Raw genomic sequence first — 23,389 nt, 5'->3', positions numbered from 1 at the left:
TGTAGGTGAGAGAGAGAGAGAGAGAGAGCACACATCTCAGAAGTCAACGTTCCACTGTAAACATGTTTAGTGTATTACTTGTGTATTACATGTTCGTTGTTAAACTTGAGAGGGAGAAATATAATTAAACAAATATGGTAAAATGGCAGACAAAATCTTTTAAGTAAAGTTTTTGTCACGACTGTAAACGCGTCGTTAAAATGAAACCAATGTATAATAAACTGATATGTTGGAGGTCTTTGCCCCACGTAATAGAAACCTAACCCAGCACTTCCAACAAGCACCAATAGAGGTCGTCGTTCTAAATACTAGAGCTAGCTAACAGCGGTCACGATATCTCCACCGCTTTACACAGTGTTATACTTAGAAGCCATTTTACCGGAGACCAACCTTCATTGCGGTCTATGCACACTATCTCCAGTAGCCGAGTACATTATGGGCTAAACACCTCTCTTCAACAACTTTATTGTTCCAAGGAAGGAGAACAAAATGAAAGCAGATTAAAAACATAGGATGGTCGCTGTTCCGGTTCCCGATTGTCCAATTATTAAAGCTGATAAAGCCGTAATCTGACAAGACACCCACGGAAGAGGCTTTAAAAGCATCACGGCCTGCAGGGCAACCTACTGTGTGGGTAGGTACATTACAGGCACTGACCGAGGCAGACATGGGCAGACCTTTCCTAGAGCCATAATGACACATTTGGTAATAGAGTTAGCAGGGTCTGATCGGAAAGCTGTTATAAGGCGATGATGGCGGGGTTTTACACCGTTTATACTCTGTGGATTATGTTTTAATTAATACACAGCTAGGCATGTTTGGCTCCCAGTGCATCAAGGGAAACGTAGTCCCCACCGCCCGGTGGGTTAATAATTGTAGACGCCTCTGTGTTTGACTAGGGCCCATGTAAACAAAACCACAACCGGCACTTGTTTACAAGTCCAACATCACGTGTGTCAATGTCATGCGCTATTACCTAACACTTCCTGTAAGAGAGGGGTAGGGGTGCAGTAATGGCAATCTGGACACAAGGATGTATGGGGTGCCCAGGTTCACTAATCCTTACAACATTTCAAATTAAAGGGACACTATAGTACCCAAAACAGTTTTAGCCTAATGAAGCCGTTTTTTGTGTATAGATCACGCCCTCTGCTCAATTTGCTGCCATTTAAGGATTTAAAGGACCAATATAGGCACCCAGACCACTTCAGCTAAATGACGTGGTCTGGGTGCCTGGTTCTTCTAGGGTTAACCCTGCACTGCTATGTTTACATTAGGGTTAAATCCAACCTCTAGTGCAGGCATAGGCAACCTTCAGTACTGCAGATGTTTTGGACTACACCTCCCATGATGCTTTACCAGCATTATGTGTGTTAGAGCATTATGGGGGATGTAGTCCACAACATCTGGAGTGCCGAAGGTTGCCTATCCCTGCTCTAGTGGCTGTCTCATTGACAGCCGCTAGAGGCGCATCCGTGCTTCTCACTGTGAAAATCACAGTGAGAAGACGCTGACATCCATAGGAAAGCATTGAGAAATGCTTTCCTATGGACTGACTGAATGCGCATGCGGCTCTTGACGCACATGCACATTCAGCACTGACGTTGGAAGAGGGAGGAGAGTTCCCCAGCACCGGGCTTCCTCGGCGCTGGGGAACTCTCCTCCCTCTTTCGACGTCAGTGCTGCATGCGTGGCAAGAGCCACGCGCACATTCAATCAGTACATAGGAAAGCATTTCTCAGTTTAACCCTTTCCTTCCCCTTCAGCCCAGTGGGAGTGGAACCCTGAGGGTAAGTGGGGACCCAAAGACCTGGCACTATAGTGGTCCTTTAACCCCTTAAAACCGGAGGGCGTACTATTACGCCCTATTCTAAGCGGCTCTAAACGCCGCAGGGCGTAATAGTACGCCCTCCTTTTTTTTTTTTTTTTTTTACTTGGTCGCCGGCGATCAGTGGCGGCTCTAGACTTTATGAGGCCTTAGGCGAAACTCAAACAAGAGGCCCCCGACTAACACTCATAGTAAAAAAACATACAGGGGTTGCATCGTGTGTATAATGAGCTGTAGTTAAAATGTATGACAGGTTTGCAGCGCTGGATACAGAGAGCTAGTCTCTGTATTCACTGTTGGGGTGAGTGTGGCACGGTTGAAGGAGAAAGTGTGACAGGGCGAGGGGAGGTGAGAGTGACAGGATGAGGGAGGGTTATGTGACAGGGTGAGTGTGGCATGGCTTGGCAGGATGAGTGACAGGATAGGAGAGGTTAATGTGATAGGGTGAAGGGGGATGAGTTTGACAGGTTTATGGGTTATGTGTTGTACGGCCGGAGGAGGGAGTGTGACAAGGCGAGGGAAAGTAAGTCGGACAGGATTATGTGACAGGGTGAGTGTGGCATGGTTGGGCCCAAGTGAAAGGGTTAATGTGAAAAAGGATGAGTGTGACAGGGTTGGGGTGAGTGTGACAGTATGAGAGAAGATGAGTGTGATCGGATTAGGGGGATTAATGTGATAGGGTGAGTGTAGAAGAGCGAGGGGCGGTAATTGTGGTATGGATGGAGTGGGTGAGAGCGACAAGATTAGGAGAGGTTAATGTGAGCAAGTCTGGGTGAAGTGGGCATGACAGCATGTGGGGGCAGTGTGTATGACAGTGTAGGGGGGCAGGGTGTGTGACCGTGTGGGTGGCACAGTGTGGGGGAGCAGGGTGTGTGACCGTGTGGGGGCATTTTGTGTGAGAAACTGTGTGGGGGCAGAGTGTGTGGGAGACAGTGTGAGGGGGTCAGTGTATGTGGTGGTCAATGTGGGGGACAGTGTCTGTGGTTAGTGTGGGGGGGCAGGGTATGTGACTGTCAGGGCAGTGTGGGGGCAGGGTATGTGGGTGGGGGGGCAGTGTATGTTGCCAGGGCATGTGTGAGGCAGGGTATGTGGGGGGCAGGGCAGTGTGGGTGGGAGGGCAGTGTTGGGGAAGTGTGGGTGGGCAGTGTTGGGGCAATGAGGGTGGGAGGGCAGTGTTGGGGCAATGTGGGTGGGTTGGCAGTGAGGGTGGGTTGGTAGTGAGGGTGGGTTGGCAGTGAGGGTGGGTTGGCAGTGTTGGGGCAGTGTTGGGGCATTGAGGGTGGGTGGGCAGTGTTGGGGTAAAATACCTTGTTTTGTAATATAATTCCCTGGTGGTCCAGTGGTTGAAATTCCATGGTGGTTGAAATTCCCTGGTGGTCCAGTGGCAGCAGTCCCTGGTGGTCCGGTGAGATGACTGTTCCGTCTGCAGCTCTGCGAGAGCTGCAGACCTCGTTCTCACGAGAACTGTAAGCTCGCGAGAACCACATTACGTGATCTGCAGCTCTGCACTCGACGGAGCTGCAGATCAGAGGCTGGCACTCCCTGTGGGCAGACCATGTGGAGGGGCCACCCGGCAGCATACTGGGCAAGCCGCCAGGCCCCCTCTCACTGTCGGGTCCTCGGTCAATGACAGAGAACCCGACAGTGAGAGGGGGCCCGGCGGCCGAGGACCCAACCGTTCAGTCTGCCCTATGGTGATTTACGTGGCCGTGAGGCCCCAGCAAGCGCGAGGCCTTAGGCGGCCGCCTAAATCGCCTAGTTAGAGAGTCGCCTCTGCCGGCAAACCCACGCCGGCGATCGCGGTAGGGGTGACTCCCTCCCCCTCCCAGCCATGTGAGAGTGAGATCCTTGCGAGGACCTCACAATCACATGGCCGGGTTAGCTGCCTGCTGCATTGCCAGCAGGGGGACTGCATGTAATGACAGGTAGTCTCCCTGCTGGCTGGAAATAAAATAAAGTAAAAAGAAGTGTAAAAAAATATATATACTTAGATCATATACATGTGTGTGTATATATAGATATATATATACACACACACACATACACTGTCTAGGTGTATTTTACTATTAATATATATATATATATATATATATATATATATATATATATATAAATATCAAATTACATGTAGACTGATACTGATACAATATATATAAAATTATGTAAAAACGTAAAAAAAAAATAATAATAATAAAAAAATATATAGATGTGTGTTATTTCATTCTAACTGTATTGTGATATTAATATATTTATATCAAAATACACGTAGAACGAAATATATAGATATATATACGTATATATCACACTATATATATATATATATATATATATATATATATATATATATATAAATAAATATTTTTTTAAATTATATATTTATGTAATATTTTTACATAATTAGGTATCTTAATTAATTACAATTAGCGGGACCTGCCTGACAACCCATGCCGAAAGTATAGGGAATTTAATTTGCTAACACTATATTTAACCCTATAACTTTCCAAGACACCATAAAACCTGTACATGGGGGGTACTGTTTTACTGGGTAGACTTCGCTGAACACAAATATCAGTGTTCCAAAACGGTAGAATATATTACATAGATGATATTGCCAGTAAAAGTGATGTTTTTTGCATTTTTCACGCACAAACAGCACTTAGACGGACGATATTTTTTCTGTGATACTTTTTACTGTTTTGAAACACAAATATTTGTGTTCAGCGAAGTCTCCAGAGTACAACAGTACCCCTCATGTACAGGTTTTATGGTGTTTTCAAAAGTTACAGCATCAAATATAATGCTTGTGTTTCATTTTTTTCACATTAAAATTCGCCAGATTGGTTACGTTGCCTTTGAGACCCTATGGTAGCCCAAGAATAAAAATTACCCCTATGATGGCATACCATTTGCAATAGTAGACAACCCAAGGTATTGCAAATGGGGTATGTCCAGTCTTTTTTAGTAGCCACTTAGTCACAAACACTGGCCAAAATTGGCATTTTTTGCATTTTTCACACACAAACAAATCCTAACGCTAACTTTGGCCAGTGTCAGTGTTTGTGACCAAATGGCTACTAAAAAAGTCTGGACATACCCCATTTGCAATACCTTGGGTTGTCTACTATTGCAAATGGTATGCCATTATGGGTGTAAATTTTATTCCTGGGCCTATACAGTCTCAAAGGCAACATAACCAATCTGGTGAATTTCAATTTCAAATGTAACATGCTATATTTGATCCTGTAACTTCCCAAAACACCATAAAACCTGTACATAGGGGGTACTGTTTTATACGTGAGACTTTGCTGAATACAAATATGTGTATTTTATTCCAGTAAAAGCAAACAGTATTATGACATTCACAGTTAAAATGTCATGTAGAACTAAAAAAATAAAAAAAAAATCTTATTTTCTCCCATTTTTTTCATATTAAATTAGGTTTCATAGCTAAATATTTGATATTAAATGAAAGCCCTGTTTCCCCTGAATAAAATGATATATAATAAGGTTGGGTGCATTTGATATGAAAGAGGTGAATTACGATTGGACAGACATATAGCGCAAATGCCAGGTTTTGTTTATGTTTTGTTTTGTTCACAACGTGTACATTTGGCTCAGTCCTTAAGGGGTTAATCATGTTTGTTTCTGTTTATGCAGCCCTAGCCACACCTCCCCTGGCTGTTACTGACACCGCCTACATGAAAAGGAGATGCAGAATTTGCGATACTGGAAGTGTAAACATTAGATGACTCTTTTTAGGAAGTGTTTAGGAAGGCTGTGTAAGTCACATGCAGGGAGGTGTGGCTAGGTTTCTATAAACAAAAGTGATTTTACTCCAAAATAGCAGAAAATCGAGCAGTGAGACTGCAGGGGCAGGATCTATACACTAAAACAGCTTCATTAAGCTAAAACTGTTTTGGTGATCATAGTGTCCTTGTAATCCCTTAGTGACCTGATCGTTTTATAATTTTCTTACAGTTAAGGGCTGTTTTTACATTTCTGCAGTGTTTGTGTTTAGCTGTAATTTTCCTCTTACTCGTTTACTATACCCACACATATTATATATCGTTTTTCTTGCCATTAAAATGGTCTTTCTAAAGATACCATTATTTTCAGCATATCTCAATTTACAATAAAAAAATGTATAAAATATGATGAAAAAATGTAAACACACTTGGCCAAAAATCACTACAACTGCCAAAAATCACCCGTGCTAAATAGTTTCTAAAATTTGTCCTGAGTTTAGAAATAACCAATGTTAACATGTTCTTAGCTTTTTTTTTTTCGAGTTATAGTGTTATAAGTACAAGTAGGTCATTGCCGTTTCAATATATATATATATATATATATATATATATATATATATATTTTTTTTTTAAAATGTATCCATAGTGACTTTGTAACACTGTTATCTGTTATAAATCTCTGAATCACACCTCAAATGTACATATTTTTTTTTAAGTTGATGTGACGGACCGCCTGGCACCCCGACCGGGTACCTCCGTCAATCACTGCTTCCTAATAATCCTTGAGTACCATAAGCACTGCACTGGACACCATAACCACAGTAAACCCCACAAACCGCCGCAGCTTGGTTGGGGTCTCACTGTCCTCCATCCACCCTGGACCCAAGACCAGGATCCAGCTTCCAGTGGGTAGACCTCTCCAGAGAGCGAAGCAGGCTGCTCTTATAAGAGCAAGTGTTGTAATCCAAGGGAGTATAGTGATTACAGCAATCCCCAGAGTGTGAATAGAGCTCTCCAATCCTCCAAACATGAGCCTAGACTTCATGGAGGGTAAAACGAATCTCAGTTTAATGGTAGTCACAACTGGCCTTTTAGGACAGTCCCCATGCAAGGGGCACGCCCCCTAGACCTGAGAGTAAACCACAGTAGAAATAAATACACAATCACATTGTCTCTCAGGTCCAGGACACTCCCATACAAAATACATCAATCCCTCCCCTATGCCTGGGAGATAATTGAGTCAAGCACTATACTAAACTCAATTATCTCCAAACACAAATTTGTACAAAAACCCCAAAATAACTTAAAACACACAAAATCCCCATAAAAGGGGTAGCCCTGATCTGGGTGACCAACATATCCAAAAATCACCCAGATCAGTTCAGGGATTCAGGAATTTCCTGGATTTCTTAATTTTGACCGACTGCCCGCATGGTCCCATGCCCAAAACAGTTCCAGAGAATCAGGGCATGCGGTCGGTCTAGTTCGGTAGTTTAAAAACAAACAAACTACCAAACAGAGTCAATAGTATTACTCTGGAGCTTGATCCCTTTGTTTGAGGGAATGTTTCCACCGAACAGCACTTTTCTAAGTGTTCTGGAACCGAACGCAGGCGATGCTGGAAGCCCAGCGGCGTTCGGGAGTTTCTGTGTCCATTTTCAGTTCCATAGGTTCATGCCCAAACACCGCTGCCTGTGTTCATGCGAACAAGATGGCCGCCACCTCGTGGTCGTCCATAGGAATTGCGGCCACCCAGAAGAACACTTAGAACACTGCAGTGGAACTGCTACAAAGTAGCAATTCGACTTAACCCCTTAAGGAAGGCGGGCATTCTATGCCGTCCTTAGGGAACCGTCTCTAAACGCCGGAGGGCGGCATAGAACGCCCAATCGGTCCTAGGTACTTACCTGATCACCGGTGATCGCGGTATGGGGACTCACCTGGGAGCCTAGGGAGTCCCCCTCCTTCCTCTTCGCCACCCCCTGGGCCATGTTATCGCGAGGTCCTTGCGAGGACCTCACGATCACATGGACGGCATAGCCGTCCAAGGCATTGCCAGCAGGGGGAGCGCCTGTAATGACAGGTACTCCCCTTGCTGCCTGAAATAAATAAAATAAAAGTTAAATCAGTGTAAAATACAATTTTGTGTGTGTGTGTGTGTATATATATATATATATATATATATATATATATATACATATACACACACACACACATACATACTTAGATCATATATATAATAAATGTGCCAACCATCGACTGATTTTGGTAGTAAATGTAGACCTAAAACTGTTCTGTAAAGTTCTGGCGATGCACATGTCTCCATATCTCCCAGCTACAGTACACTTGAATTAGTCAGGGTTTATCCTTGGCATGGATAACACAGTCCGAAGATGAGTGTGAGATGGATTGCTGATATTTCTCCTGTCAATGGATGTAGAGAAAGCTTTTGGCAGGGTGGACTGGGACTAACTCTTTACAACAATGGAGGCTCTGGGGCTAGGACCCAATTCATACAGGCTGTATACAAAGATCCAGTGGTACGTCTCAGAATCAATGGTGCCTTATCTGACCCTTTACCCCAGGCTGTTTGCGCTCACTCTGAAACCCTTGCTGAACAACATACGGGCCAACTTCTATATCCAGGAGTTTCAGGCTCAAACAGAACACAACAAGATCATAGCCTACGCCAGGGCTCGATAAATCCTAGGCGCCTATAAATTTTGCCCTGGCGCCTGGGATTTGCCAGCTCTCTAGTTAGTGTGGCCGCCGAGGGAGCCTTGACGGCGGCCGCCCGCGGGGGCATAGAGGCAGCTGTCTGCCTGCCTGCCTGCGGCAGCATTGTGGGCAGCGTGCGAGGGAGCAGTACTCTGCCTGCAACTGCTCTCTGCTCCCTCACACTATCTAATGATGCCGGGAGCCGGAATCATTAGGTAGTGAGGAGCACGAGGGAGCAGAGATAAGCTACAGGCAGAGTACTGCTCCTTCACACACAGGAAGAGAGAAGCTCCACTGGACCCCAGGAAAGACCCACTCAGCTCTCCCAAAGGTAGGGAGGCCGAGTGCGTTTCAATTAAACAAAAATGTAATTGTGTGAGCGAGAGCCTGTCAAGAGAGTGTGTATGAGCACCTGTCAGAGTTTGTGTGTGAGAGCCTGTTGTCAGTGTGTGTGTGTTTGTGAGAGCCTGTCAAGGTGTGTGTGTGTGCGCACGTGTTTAGGTACCTGCCCCTTTTGATCGCATGAGGATGGTGTTTTTACTCACCTTTTTTCCCCATTTCCAGCGCTGTGCCAGTTTCGCCATGGCTGAGATTATAAATCTTTATGATCTCAGCTAAGCCAATGCTTTCCCTTGGGAATGCATTGGGAGGATTTTGTGCATGTGCAGCAAATATACCAATCCGCATCTCCTTATAGAGATGCATTAAATTAGTGAATCTCTATGAGAAACATTCAGTGCCTCCATGCAGAGCTTGGAGACACTGAACCTGGGTGCTGCACATGGTGCAGCAGTGACCCAGGACTCTCAAGTGGCCATCTGACTGACTGTCACTAGAGATGTTACTAAGCAGCCATGTAAATTCTGCCTACACTGAAATGCCTGCAGGGACAGGCTATAGACACCAGAATAACTACATCAAGCTGTAGTGGTTCTGGTGACTATAGTGTCCCTTTTAAGAATTGCATTTTCTCATTGAAAATGACTGGAATCTAGGACAAATTTGTCAAGCCCTCGCTTTCTCGGACGATCTCCTCTTTGTGGTCTCCGATTTTTATCTGAATTCAGCAAATATGGACAACTATCTAACTTGCAGGTAACGCAAAATTGGACATTCTCCATATTACCCTCATTGAGACTACAGCAGGGCCAACAGGTTTCAGGAATGAGGTTCTTTTTGACAACCCATCCAGACCCCATGCTCCCCCTGTGGGAAAACCCAACTTTTCCGGCAGACAACAGGCGCACACTGAAACTACTTTTCCCAGAGATATGGCACTTAATTTCACCCGAGGGGAACATTCACACACTAAGGGAATTGTTTCCTACAGGGACACACAGACACTACTGCAGAGTCTTACATATCCTCAGCTATCTCGCTATATATTTTTGATACAACAAAAATATGTGCCTAAGCAGATGGACACTATGAGCGCAGATATCCCTAGTAGACAGGAGGCCTGTGGGAGGCACTAGTTCTATTGGCTGCAGTTTCTGTGCTCGGCAGATCTTTAAACATGCAGAGCCATTCTCAAATTATGTATACTGAAACTGGGTTTTGTTGTTGATGTTTTGTGGTTAACACAGCATGTTAAGTTTTTGTAACTTTTCTATGGAGTCATTTTAAGTTTTAAAGGACCACTATAGTGCCCTAAGGGTGCCCCCACCCTCAGGGACCCCCTCCCGCCGGGCTGGATGCAGAGTAAAGGGTTAAAACTTACCTTTATTCCAGCGCCGGGCAGGGAGCTCTCCTCCTCCTCTCCGCCTCTGATCCTCCCTTTCGGCTGAATGCGCATTCAGCCGGTTGCATAGGAAAGAATTTACAATGCTTTCCTATGGACGCTTGCGTGCTCTCACTGTGATTTTCACAGTGAGAATCACGCAAGCGCCTCTAGCAGCTGTCAGTGAGACAGCCACTAGAGGATTTGGAGGCTGGATTAACCCTATTATAAACATAGCAGTTTCTCTGAAACTGCTATGTTTATAAAAAAAAAAAGGGTTAATCCTAGAGGGACCTGGCACCCAAACCACTTCATTAAGCTGAAGTGGTCTGGGTGCCTAGAGTGGTCCTTTAAGGGCTGGTGAGCTTTGTTGACTGGCCCCTTAAATGGTTACTGCAATCACCATGACCATTTCAATAATTTGAAGTGGTCAGTGTGCCTGGAGTATGTGTGTGTGTAGCATTTAACTTTGAAATTCTGCACATACAGAGTTTAACCCTTCTGCTACTGGAGGTGACAACCCCAAAGACACTGCCAGAGGTGGAGTTACCATTGAAGGGCCACTGGAGCAATGGAAGAAGGTTGCTTGTTCTGATGAATCACAATTTATTTTAGATCAGATGGATGGCCAGGTGTATGTACGTGATTTACCTGGGGAAGAGATGGCCACTGGAATCCGTATGGGAAGAAGGCAAGCTGGTGTAGGAATTGAGGATTCAGACTGCAGGGGCATGAGCTATACCCTAAAACTGCTTCAGTAAGCTAAAATTGTTTTGATGACTAGAGTGTCCATTTAATTATTCTTTTGTAGCCTATATTTGTATTTTGTACAAATATATCCATACATTGTTTAACGTTCTGTGTTAGTTTGTGCCTTTCATTTTTGTTATCCTTTTAATTCAATGTTTCTAGAGCTGTGGAATTTGATTACATAATTGTACCCTTTTTAGGATGGACAATCCCTATTTTGAGCCTTAACCCCTCTATCCTTATTTTCTATACTTGAGACCCTCTTTTTTTAGGAGCTTCATATTGTTGTTGTCTCCTTGTATAATAGAGCTCCACAGCATTAGTATCTACAGTAATGTCATAAAAGTAATATCAGGAAGTATTACTTTACTGAGAGGGTTGTGGATGCATGGAACAGCCTTCCAGCTGAAGTGGTAGAGGTTAATACTGTGAAGAAGTTTTTGGATGCGTGGGATAGACATCATATCCTAGCTGTAAGATAAGGTCAGGGACTGAGAGTATTTAGAAAATTAGGCAGACTAGATGGGCCGAATGGTTCTTGTATGCAGTCACATTCTATGTTTCTACGTCTTCAAACTAAAATAAATGTGTTTTAGAAATTAGTATGTGTAAATAAGATACCTTGTTCTTGTTTGAAATTACAGTGTAGTTGCTTAGATTGTTATTAGTAAATCACCTAAAATTTGATTCCTTCCACTTGCAGTTTCATATACTGCAAAGGAAGGGGAGAGATTATGAGGAAGGTAAATGGTATTGAGATAGAGATATATATAAATTATAATCTCTAAAATCAAAAACCCTTGCACTATAACTAAAGGGTTATTAACCGGTGCCAAGGTCCCAAAAATTAGTATAAGTAAAAAAGAGTACCGGCACTCTGGGCTTTCCAAGGATTTCTTCTTTATTGATAGTTAATCCAGGTCAACGTTTCAGTTCCCGATCAGAGCTTTCATCAGGACACAAAAAAAAAAAAACATATTACACAGCTTACTGTATCCAATATACACTCAACAAATCAGCTGTCTTCCGTTCAATGATCGCATGTAAGCTATTGCAAGGGTTACCTTCACGTCAGAGGTTTCAGCAAAGACCAATCCCCATGTTCTGGCTACGTCACGTTACTGTTACGCTATTAGGGGTGATTTGGGTTGGAACTCAACTGCAGCTTGTAAACTCCCTAATTACATTAGTGAAGAAATGGAGAATCCTTAAGTATCAATACTGTAGCTTTAAGAAAAGAGAGAATCACTGGTAACTTGATTCAACCGAAGTTTTAATAAGTGTTAAACTTAAATGAATTGCATTTAGGCAAAAATCCAATAAGAAGAAGTGCAAGTAATTAACAACACAAAGTTCAGTATTAATTATTTCTTCAGAGATGCATTAAGTAACATTAGTTCATTAGAATATCTTCAATAGGAACAATAATCAATTAGCTAAGGATATTTTCAAAGCAAGAATCAGTTCATAGTGAATAAGCATGATGGGAGTTGTCCTTCATGAGATTAGTAACTTGAAGCACTGAATGTAATTGCAAAGCAAGAAACAGTTCATAGTGAATAAGCATAATGGGAGTTGTCCTTCATGAGATTAGTAACTTGTAGCAATGAAGATTTGAGTAAGCAAGCATTAGTTCATTAATAAATGATATTGTAGACAATAGCTGAAATATATACTTAAGGTTAATATGGGTAGTCCTCCAATAGTCCAGACATATGGTCCACTTGTATAGTAGCAAAGTATCCGTTCTCCAGTAATCCTTTATGGCATGCAGCAATCCTTGCATTTGCTCAAAGGCTGGAAGGGCTTGTCTGAGCTTGTGGAGAGGTAAGTCTGGTGGAAGTAGTTCCCAGTAGCTGAGCCTGTGGAGCTCACAGAGGCATTTCACACGTTAGCTCAAACAATCAATCACCAAGCACCCTCCCTCTGGCCCAGTCTCCCTAAATACCGTCAGAACTGTGTCAGAGGGGGGCGGGGTCCAGCTCCTCACAGCTGAGTGCCAAACCCGGACGTGTTACTCCATGACAGTTACCAAGGGAACCTGCGATGCTTTGCGGCTATTGGTTATACATCCATGTACTGTTGCCGTAGGGAGTGTACCTCCTCTCATCTGAGGTTAATCCACCCTCCTCCTGACGTGGGTCTGTTTGCGTTCCAATGGTTACCGGATCACGCTGATCAGAGAAGGGACTATATCTAAATAAACTGATTGTGTGTGTGTCAGTGTCAGGAAAAGACTAGAAGAGGAACACAAATTAAGAATGGGACAAGGTTACTGATAGCATGTGATGGAAGTGTCTGATGTGAAAATGTCAAAAAATGACTCCTGAAATGGAACTGGTAGAAATCAGTGTGTTGTATGGAAGTGGGAGACATAAAGAGTAGAGACAGAGTGAAGAAACTTGAGTGAGTAGAGTGAGCTCAATCAGAGAGGCAGAGAATACAGTGAAAGTATATTATGATGTGAGATATTGGGTGGAGCAAAGAGCTTTAAATTGAGTGTATGAGAAAATTATAAACTGGGGGGTGGGAATTTGAATGAGTAGAGTGAGTAGTGAATGGTGGATGAAAACTATTCTGTTAATTTTAAGATGTTTTATTTAGTTTCTGAAGAAAAAAATGGCAGTTGATTTTTAAAATCTATATCACTGTTATAGACAATATAACTTTATCCACACATTTCAAATGTGTGTGTATATATAAATGTACATATCTTGTGTCACGAACGCACCCTACTCCAAGAGTGTGCGTGATGTAGTTGTGGTGGTGAAAGTGTTAAAGTTCACTATTGTCTGCACTACACTGGAAATAATGACAAAATCCCCCTTTTCACACCGCCTACACTTGAACATACTGTATATACTCAAGTATAAATCGACCCCTAATTTTACCCCAAAAAAACTGGGAAAACGTATTCACTCTAGTATAAGACTAGGGTGGGAAATGCAGCAGCTACTGGTAAATTTCTAAATAAAATTGGATCCCAAAATTTTTTTTATTAATGGAGTATTTATTTACAGTATGTGTATATAATTAATGCAGTGTGTGTGTGTGTGAATGCAGTGTTTTTGTGTGTGTGTGTGTGTGTGTGTGTGTGAATGTGATGCAGAGCCTTGGTGGGGGGTGGGCATTTTTATTATTTTTTGTATTAATATTATTATTTTTTTTAATATTTAATATTATTTACATTTTTATTTATATTTTTTTCGTCCCCTCTCCCTGCTTGTTAGCTGGCCAGGGAGGGGGGCTCTCATTCCCTGGTGGTCCAGTGGATGGGCTGTGCAGGATGGGGGCTGGCAGCGAGCTGTTACTTACCTTTCCTGCAGCTCATGTCAGCTCCCTTCTCTCTCTCCTCCGTTCCAGTCAGCTCCACTGTCAGCTCCCACTGTAAGTCTCGCGGTGTGACTGCCGCACGGAGCATTGCCACGGTAACCCGTCGCAACGCTCTGACCCCGCGGCTATCGCGAGACTTACACTGGAGGAAAAGGGAGCTGACCGGAACGGAGGAGAGCGAAAGGAGCTGCAGGAAAGATAACTAACAGCTCGCGGCCAGCCCCCAACAGGACTGCCGGGCTTGTAATGAGCCCGGCGGTCCTGGTCTGTATTATGGCAATGTAAGTTGCCATAATACAGACATTGACTCGAGTATAAGTCGACTGGGGGTTTTTCAGCACAAAAAATGTGCCTAAAAACTCAACTTATACTCGAGTATATACTGTAATAATAAAACTATTACTATTTTAACGTTGCCACCACCAAGACAATTTATAAATGGGGTGCCTTGATCCCCCAGGTAAATCAATAATAAAACCCACCAAATATTAATTAGCACAATATTTAAGGAATTGCAAAAATACTAATTAGTCTCTTCAGGTAACATGATTCTTAACCAGACTTAATAAATGAATATTATGAGCAAAAAATAGTCACAGTGCATATAAAAATATATGATAAACAAATTATTTGCACCAACAACAGATAAAAACAAAAAGTATAAAATAACAGAAGTCCTAATTACTCACTTAGGTTTTCAAAGTACAACTTCTACCCAGGGGGTCTCTAGCAAGGAAGGATGATGGTGACTCATTCAAAATTAGATCTTCTTGGCCCCAAGCAAGTACACCAACACCCCTCCAAATCATTGGATATATACCCTGTGGATTATCAAGTCTTGTCCAGGGGTGGAGTTAAGGCGTATCTACAGAAATAATTTGTGACCACCTCCTTTGTTCCAGACAACCGTCAATCCAAATGGAAACCTTTGGCTCTATCTTCCTTTATGAACCTGCCACAGATATAATAATTGCATCTACAAATTTAGTTCCCCATTCCATAGCCATATCGCACGCCCCACCCACGATCCAATAGGACGGACATCACAATTCCTGCCACACGGTTTAAGTTGTGCCGCTCCTGTTTAGGCTTAATTAAGAGATTCGGCTTGTCCCATTCAAATATAATAAAAATGAGGCTTAATTATTAAGCTGTGGGTAACTATTAATGTTTCTCTTGGATACGATACTGGAACATAAGGAAGGGTCTTCATGAAACTAATACCATTACCATATCATAGGATTGAACTATCAATTGAGAGTTTCTGGCCATATGCTCAAAGTCAGTTAGTTTACATTGAAACTAGTCATACAGGCGGCTTTAGTGTAAAATGTATCACCTTGCAGGACCTTTGCTAGAGAGAAAAGGCAATGTTTACATTGCTACCTAGGGACACCTCAAGTGGCAGTCACTCAGATGGCCACTAGAGGTGCTTCCTGGGTCAGTGTTGTACAATGTGCAGCACTGACATTCAGCGTCTATACACTCTGCATGGAGACGCTGAACTTTCCCCATAGAGATGCATTGATTCAATGGATCTCTATAAGGAGGTGCTTATTGGCCAGCATGGTGTTTGGCTCTGCCCCGCCCCCTTGGCGGAGATCATTAGAATAAACAATCTCAGCTAGTTGCATGCTTTCCAATTGGAAAGCATTGGATTGGCTGAGAGCGTCCATTCCAATGATCCCATTGTACAGCGCTACGGAATTTTGCTGGCGCTATATAAATAATAAAATAATAATGTCAGCCAAAGAGATGGGGCTAGCGCCAGCTATTGTCTCTACTTCATCCATATTTCTGCTAATGTCAGAAACTTGTTTACCAGGTATGTGAACTAAATGACTGTACTTATATATTTGTCTTTTACAGGTTTTATACACTAGTCTTCAGAACGTTCAACTATGAGTGAAACTTGGGCCAGCAAAGTGAAGCAAACTACCTCAAGAATTCCTCACAGTGGTTCAGTCATCAGCAATAAGGCACAACTGTTACGGGATCACAGAAAGGTAAATGAATGAATGAAAAAAGTCTAATATTACGAGTTACGAGTTGTTTGGAGATATATATATTAAATACATTGTAAAACACAGATACGCCAAAAGACTTGCCTTCCTCACAGAAATCTCAAATTTGCAGTGCTGTTACTACTGCAAGGGATTCTGGGTGGGCATATGCAAATAATTCAACAAACAATCGCCTTTATGCCTCATTATTGGACGTTATGCATGGATTCCTTGGATTTTATGTCTGATACATGTATACAACAGCTTTGAATCACAACTCGGGAAGAGGTGCAAAGCCAGATAACGGATGCAACTCATCAGCATGAGTTGGATTACTGACTTGCTATTAAAGCTTGAATCGACAAGCTAATTAAAAATGATATCCCTGTATATTATGCTAATACAATTATTATTATCCAATTGCTGTTTAAACATCTGTATTCACTCTGTAAAAACCACCTCTTCAAGCAGAGAATTCCACATCATTTTTGTTCTTACTGTGAAAAACCCTTTCCTTTGCTTTAACTAAATCTCACTTTTTTCCCACCTTGTGCCCTATGTATAATCCAGTTTCTGAATAGCTTTTCCAGACTGTGGTATGTATTCACACCAAATTGATTTGTATAATGCTATATACCCTCTGAGGCTCCTCTTTTCTAAACTACAGAAATTTGTTAACCTTTCTTCATAACCAAAATGCTTAATTCCTTTGATCAATTTTGTAGCCTGCCTTCTCACTTTTTCTAGTTTTTTTATGCCTTTCTTTAGAACCGGTGCCGATAATTGCACAGCATATTTAAGGTGTGGTCTTACCAGTGACTTATACAGAGGCAAAATTGTATTTTCTTCCTACGAATTAATGCCCCTTGTTATACATGACAATACCTTACTAGCCTTAGCAACTGCCCATTGATATTGCTTATTGTTGTCTCATTTGTCGTCTATAACAATTCCCAAATCCTTCTTGTATGTAGTTATTCCTAATTCCGCACCATTTAGAGTGTAAGTTGCTTGTGCATTCTTTACCCCTGAAGTGCATAACTTTGCATTTTGCTACATTAAATTTCATCAGCCATTTGAGTGCCCAGTCCCCCAATTTATCTAAATCCATCTGCAGAAAAGCAATATCCCACTCACATTGTATTACTTTGCAGAGTTTTGTGTCATCTGTTAACACTGAAACATGACTTTTAATGTCTATTTCAAGATCCTTTATAAATATGTTGAATAGGAGCGGTCCCAGAACAGAATCCTGAGGGACACTACTTTTGCCCAGCTTGAATTTACAGTAATTGACAACTCTCTGTAGTCTATCTTTAAGCCAATTTTCTACCTAAGAATGTTCATCTAGATCAATTTATTTTACTTTGAAGACTAACCTATTTGAACACTAACCATATTTGAATGTCTTGGCAAAATCCAAATAGATCACATCCACTGCAACACCCTGATCTATACTTCTACTTACTTCTTCGTAGAATGCAATTAGGTCCATGCAGGCTAGATATTGAGCCATGGGGAGCAGAAAATAACTGTCAAAAGACCTGCGTAACAAGGTAATGGAACTTTATAACAATGGAAAATGATATAAAAAGATATCCAAAACCTTGAAAATACCAGTCCGTACTGTTCAGTCACTTATTAAGAAGTGGGAAATTCGGGGATCTCTTGATACCAAGCCAAGGTCAGGTAGACCAAGAAAGATTTGAGCCACAACTGCCAGAAGAATTGTTCGGGATAGAAAGCATTGGCATTTTGCAAAGACAAATGGGCAGCTACACCACCCACAAGAATAAGGGGCTTCATAGACAACTATTACGGTCTGAAAATCTATTCATAAACAGGACTATACACAACATAACTCATTTAGACTGGAAAAAAAGGATATCTAGTCTTAGGCAAAGGATAGGGTTTTTTTCTGTTTAGTTTTTTTGTAGTAAGAATAAGTATGTGGAATTTTCAGCCTGAAGAGGTAGTTTTAATCAGTCTGTACAGATGTTTAAACTAAATGAATACTTGCAAGAAAACATAATATTCAGGGATATCATTTTTGATATGTGGAGTGACAGCTTCTTAATTCAAGGAGAGATCTGACTGCCTTCCTGGGGTCGATAAAGAATTTATTTCCTAGCTTGTTGCAAAATTGGAAAGCTCTTCAAACTTTTTTTTTTTTTTTTTGCCACCTTTTAGATCAACAGCAAAAACAGATGTGAGGCTGAATTTGATAGACGCATATCTCTTTTCAGCCTACGTAACTATGTATACGGTTTGTCCTAGGTTTGCTTGTTGGGGATATATTAGCACACTAACACTCTGGCATCTACCGTATTTATTCGAGTATAACGCGCAAAATTTTGTACCGATTTTTAATCGAAAATTAGGGGTGCGCGTTATACTCGAATAAATATTAGCCCAGCAGAAGAGGGAGGGAGTGGGTGCTCCGATAATACCTCCCAGGACCGCCGGGCTCATTACAAGCCCGGCGGTCCTGGGGGGGCGGGCAGCAAGCGTTTACTCACCTCCCTGCAGCTCCTCCAGCTCCCCAGTGTAAATCTCGCGAGACCCGCGGCCGTCAGAGCTGGCCGCGGGTCTTGCGAGATTTACACTGGAGAGCTGGAGGAGCTGCAGGGAGGTGAGTAAACGCTTTCTGCCCGCCCCCCCAGGACCGCCGGGCATGTAATGAGCCCGGCGGTCCTGGGACGTATTATCGGAGCACCCACTCCCTCCCTTTATTCGAGTATAACGTGCGCCCCTAATTTTCGATTAAAAATCGGTACAAAATTTTATACCGATTTTTAATCGAAAATTAGGGGTGCGCGTTATACTCGAATAAATACGGTATATCCCGCAGGCAATATGATGTATTTTTTAGGAGATGAACAATATATCATTTAGTGTATAATAAAGTCCACAGCAATAACATTGAGTGGGTTTAACTGCAATAAAGATGCTATAGAAATAATTTATTATGGTAAAAACACTGTCATAAAGTCATACAGAACACCTATGTAAATAGTTATCAATATGTCTTATACATACTAAGAAATGATCAATACTACCTTACCTATGTATACAGATACCTTTTAAACTCTTAATAAATTGTCCAATTTGTTTTTGGGTCATTTACAGTTTTGGAAGGTATGATTTGGCTAAGCTAACCTTTAAGCTAGAAATGCATTTTTTTAAAATTTATTTTGTATTCTTTATTTTTGTTTTGTGCTTAGGGTAACAAACATGCTTGCACTACCACACCAGCAGGAGCAAGGGTATGCAAACATTTCAAATAGTCAACATTATGGCATATGATAAGGCTGCACAATTTTTGATATAGTACACAGGTTAAGATGGCATATGTCAGCAAGAATAGCAAGTTAGGCAGATTAATCTGACAATATGGTGAGTCAAGATTATAAAGTAGAGCAGAAACTGGGGTCTGCCTGGGAGCTCAGGCAGACCCCCTCTGCCCAATCCGGCCCCCCTCACCCGGCCATGTGATCGCAGGGTCCTTGCAATCACATGGCCGGAATAGCCGGCTTATGCAGTGCCTGCAAAAAATGCCTGCCAAATAGCCGGCTTATGCAGTGCCTGCAAAAATGCCTGCCTGGCCAAAATTAGCGTTCAATTTAGTTTTTTGCATTACTCACACACAAACAAATATGATGGCTAAATTTGGCCAGTGTTTGTAATGAAGTGGCTACTAAAAAAGTCTGGACATACTCAATTTGTAATACCATGGGTTGTCTATGTTTGCAAATGGTATACCATCATGGGGGTAATTTTCATTCCTGGGCTACCATTTGGTCTCAAAGGCAACGTAACCAGTCTGGCAAATTTCAATGTGTGTAAACTGAAAAATGTAATGTGCTATATTTCACCCTGTAACTTTCCAAAACACCATAAAACCTGTACATTGGGGGTACTGTTTTACCCGTGAGACATCGCTGAAAACAAATGTGTACTTTATTGCAGTAACATCTAACAGTTTTGTGACATTCACAGTTAATATGCCATGCAGAACTAAAAAAATAACAAAATTTCTTATTTTCTCACTTTTTTTTTATATTTTATTCAGATTAAATTATGCTTAATATACAAATATTTGATGTGACATGAAAACCCTGTTTCTCCTGAACAAAATGATATATGATAAAAGAAGTGAATTACGCCTGAACAGACATATAGCGTAAATTCAAGGTTTTTATTTGATAACGTGTACAATTGGCTCAGTCCTTAACCCCTTCAGGACCGGACTGTTTTGGGCATGTTGTTTGTTACGGACCAGAGCTGTTTTAACACTTTTGTGGTGTTTGTGTTTAGCTGTAATTTTCCTCTCTCTCTCATTTACGGTTCCCATACAAATTATATATTGTTTTTTTCAGGACAAAGGGGGCTTTCTTTTCATACCATTATTTGTATCATATGATATAATTTACTTTAAAAAAAAAAAATGTTGAAAAATTGAGAAAAAAAAAACATGTTTTTTTTTTACTTTTACCTGAAAAATCTTTTACTTACCTACGAAAGCTAATGAAAAAACTGCTAAATAGCTTCAAAATTTTGTCCTGAGTTTAAAAATACCCAGTGTTTACGTGCATTTTTTTTTCTACAAGTACAAGTAGGAAATTGCTGTTTACAAAATATATATTTTTAAAATGTATCAATAGTGACATTGTAACACTATTATCTGTCATAAATCTCTGAATCACACCTCACATGTATATATATTTTTTTAAAGTAGACAACCCAGGGTATTCAATATGGGGTATGTCCAGTCTTTTTTAGTAGCCACTTGGCCACAAACACTGGCCAAAGTTAGCATTTATATTTGTTTCTGTGTGAAAATTGCAAAAAACGAAATTGAACGCTAATTTTGGCCAGTGTTTGTGACTAAGTGGCTATTAAAAAAGACTGAACATACCCCATTTGCAATACCTTGGGTTGTCTTCTTTTGCAAATAGTATGCCATCATGGGGGTAATTCTCATTCCTGGGCTACCATACGCTCTCAAAGGCAACATAACCAACCTGGCAATTTTCAATGTAAAAATATTTGACCCTGTAACTTTCTATGACACCCTAAAACCTGTACATGGGGGGTACGGTTTTACTCGGGAGACTTCGCTGAACACAAATATTAGTGTTTCTAAACAGTAAAACGTATCACAACAATTATATCAATTGTTGTGATACGTTTTACTGTTTTGAAACACTAATATTTATGTTCAGCGAAGTCTCCCGAGTAAAACCGTACCCTCCCATGTACAGGTTTTAGGGTGTCATAGAAAGTTACAGGGTTAAATACAGTCCTAGCAAATTAAATTCTCTGGATTTTTGGCCTGGTTTGTCAGGCAGGTCCCTCAAATTGCAATCAATAAAATCACTTAATTATGTAAAAATATTACATAAATACGCACGTAGAATTTAAATATATATGCATGTTTATATATTTGAAGTCTACGTCTATATTTATGAAATTATTTATGTAATTTTGTGTGTATATATATTTTTTTTATTTTAATTTACTGATTTGTATTTTATGATAATATATATACAATATAGATTGTTATTATATACGTGTGTAATTTAATTATAAGTGTATTTTTATGATATATGTATATATTAATATAAAAATACACTTAGTGTGTATATATATATATATATATTTATATATATTTTTTTAATTAAAGGAACACTATAGTCACCTAAATTACTTTTGCTAAATAAAGCAGTTTTAGTGTATAGATCATTCCCCTGCAATTTCACTGCTCAATTCACTGTCATTTAGGAGTTAAATCACGTTGCTTCTGTTTATGCAGCCCTAGCCACACCTCCCCTGGCTATGATTGACAGAGCCTGCATGAAAAAAAAAACTGGTTTCACTTTCAAACAGATGTAATTTACCTTAAATAATTGTATCTCAATCTCTAAATTGAACTTTAATCACATACAGGAGACTCTTGCAGGCTCTAGCAAGCTATTTACATAGCAGGGGATAAGAAAATCTTAATTAAACAGAACTTGCAATAAAGAAAGTCTAAATAGGGCTCTATACACCAAAACTGCTTCATTAAGCTAAAGTTGTTCAGGTGACTATAGTGTCCCTTTAACTTTTTTTCACTTACAGGAAGACTGCCTGTCAGCACAGACAGTGCCCCTGCAGGCAGACACTTGGACACCTATTGTGACCAAGTGATCGCTCTATTAAGCGATCACGTAGCCACGGGGTCCTCATTCGCCGCAGGGAGACTGCCTGGGCTGAGTAAAGATTTTCGTTATGATGGTTCAGGACCGTCACCGGTCCTCAAGGGGACTTTTCCCAATGATGGTCCTGAACTGTCAGCAGTCGGAAAGGGGTTTAGGGTTTAACCCCTTAAGGACGGCGGGCGTGCTATGCTGTCCTTGGGGACCCGGCTCTAAACGCCGGGGGGGCGGCATAGCACGTCCCCGCCATCCTATTTACTTACCCGGTCGCCGGCGATCGCAGTGGGGGGACTCACCTGGCATCCCAGGGAGTCCCCCTGATGCCGACCCGGCCCTCCTGGGCCATGTGATTGCGAGGTCCTCATGATCACATGGACGGCATAGCCGTCCACAGCAATGCCAACAGGTACTCCCCCCTGCTGCCTGTAAAAAAAAAAAAAAAAAATGTAATAAAAGATTAAAACAGTTTAAAATAACTATATATATATATATATATATATATATATATATATATATATATATATATATATATATACGTAGATCATATATATATATTTATATCAAAATACACGTTGAATGATATTGATTAAATATATATATTTATATATAATGTAAAATAAATGTAAATACGTTAAAAATGTAAATGACTAAAATAATTAAAAAATATATATGTGCGTAATTTCGTTCTAACTGTATTTTAAAATTAATATATATTGATATCAAAATACACGTAGAACAAAATTAATAATAGAATTATTACATATATACGTAGAATTATTTATATATATATATATATACACAATTATTTATATATAGGTATATATAAATAATTGTGTGTGTATATATATATAATATATAAATAATTCTACGTATAGATTTATGTAATAATTTTACATAATTAATTAGGTCATTTTATTAATTACAATTTGCTGGACCTCCCTGACAAACCGGGCCAAAAGTCCAGGGAATTTAATTTGCTAGCACTATATTTAACCCTGTAACTTTCCAAGACACCATAAAACCTATAAATGACTTCGCTGAAAACAAATATTAGTGTTTCAAAACAGTAAAATGTATAACAACGATGATAT

At 40.8% G+C, this 23,389-nt stretch overlaps 1 protein-coding gene across 1 annotated transcript in view; it reads left to right on the top strand.

Annotated features, from left to right (window-relative positions):
- Nucleotides 1–405: 405 nt before the first annotated feature.
- SECISBP2 (SECIS binding protein 2) overlaps nt 406–23,389 on the top strand; it is a gene marked incomplete at its 3' end in the record, with an annotated part of 56,207 nt that continues 33,223 nt past the window's right edge. The window contains exons 1-2 of the mRNA XM_063456524.1: nt 406–634; nt 15,965–16,101. Coding sequence (XP_063312594.1) covers nt 15,997–16,101 — 105 coding nt within the window. The remainder of the gene's footprint in view (nt 635–15,964; nt 16,102–23,389) is intronic.

The sequence above is a fragment of the Pelobates fuscus genome, chromosome 5 (genome assembly GCF_036172605.1).
Source record: "Pelobates fuscus isolate aPelFus1 chromosome 5, aPelFus1.pri, whole genome shotgun sequence".
Lineage (NCBI taxonomy): Eukaryota > Metazoa > Chordata > Amphibia > Anura > Pelobatidae > Pelobates > Pelobates fuscus.
The sequence above is the reverse complement of the archived record's forward strand: the minus strand, read 5'-3'. Positions and strand labels throughout refer to the sequence as shown.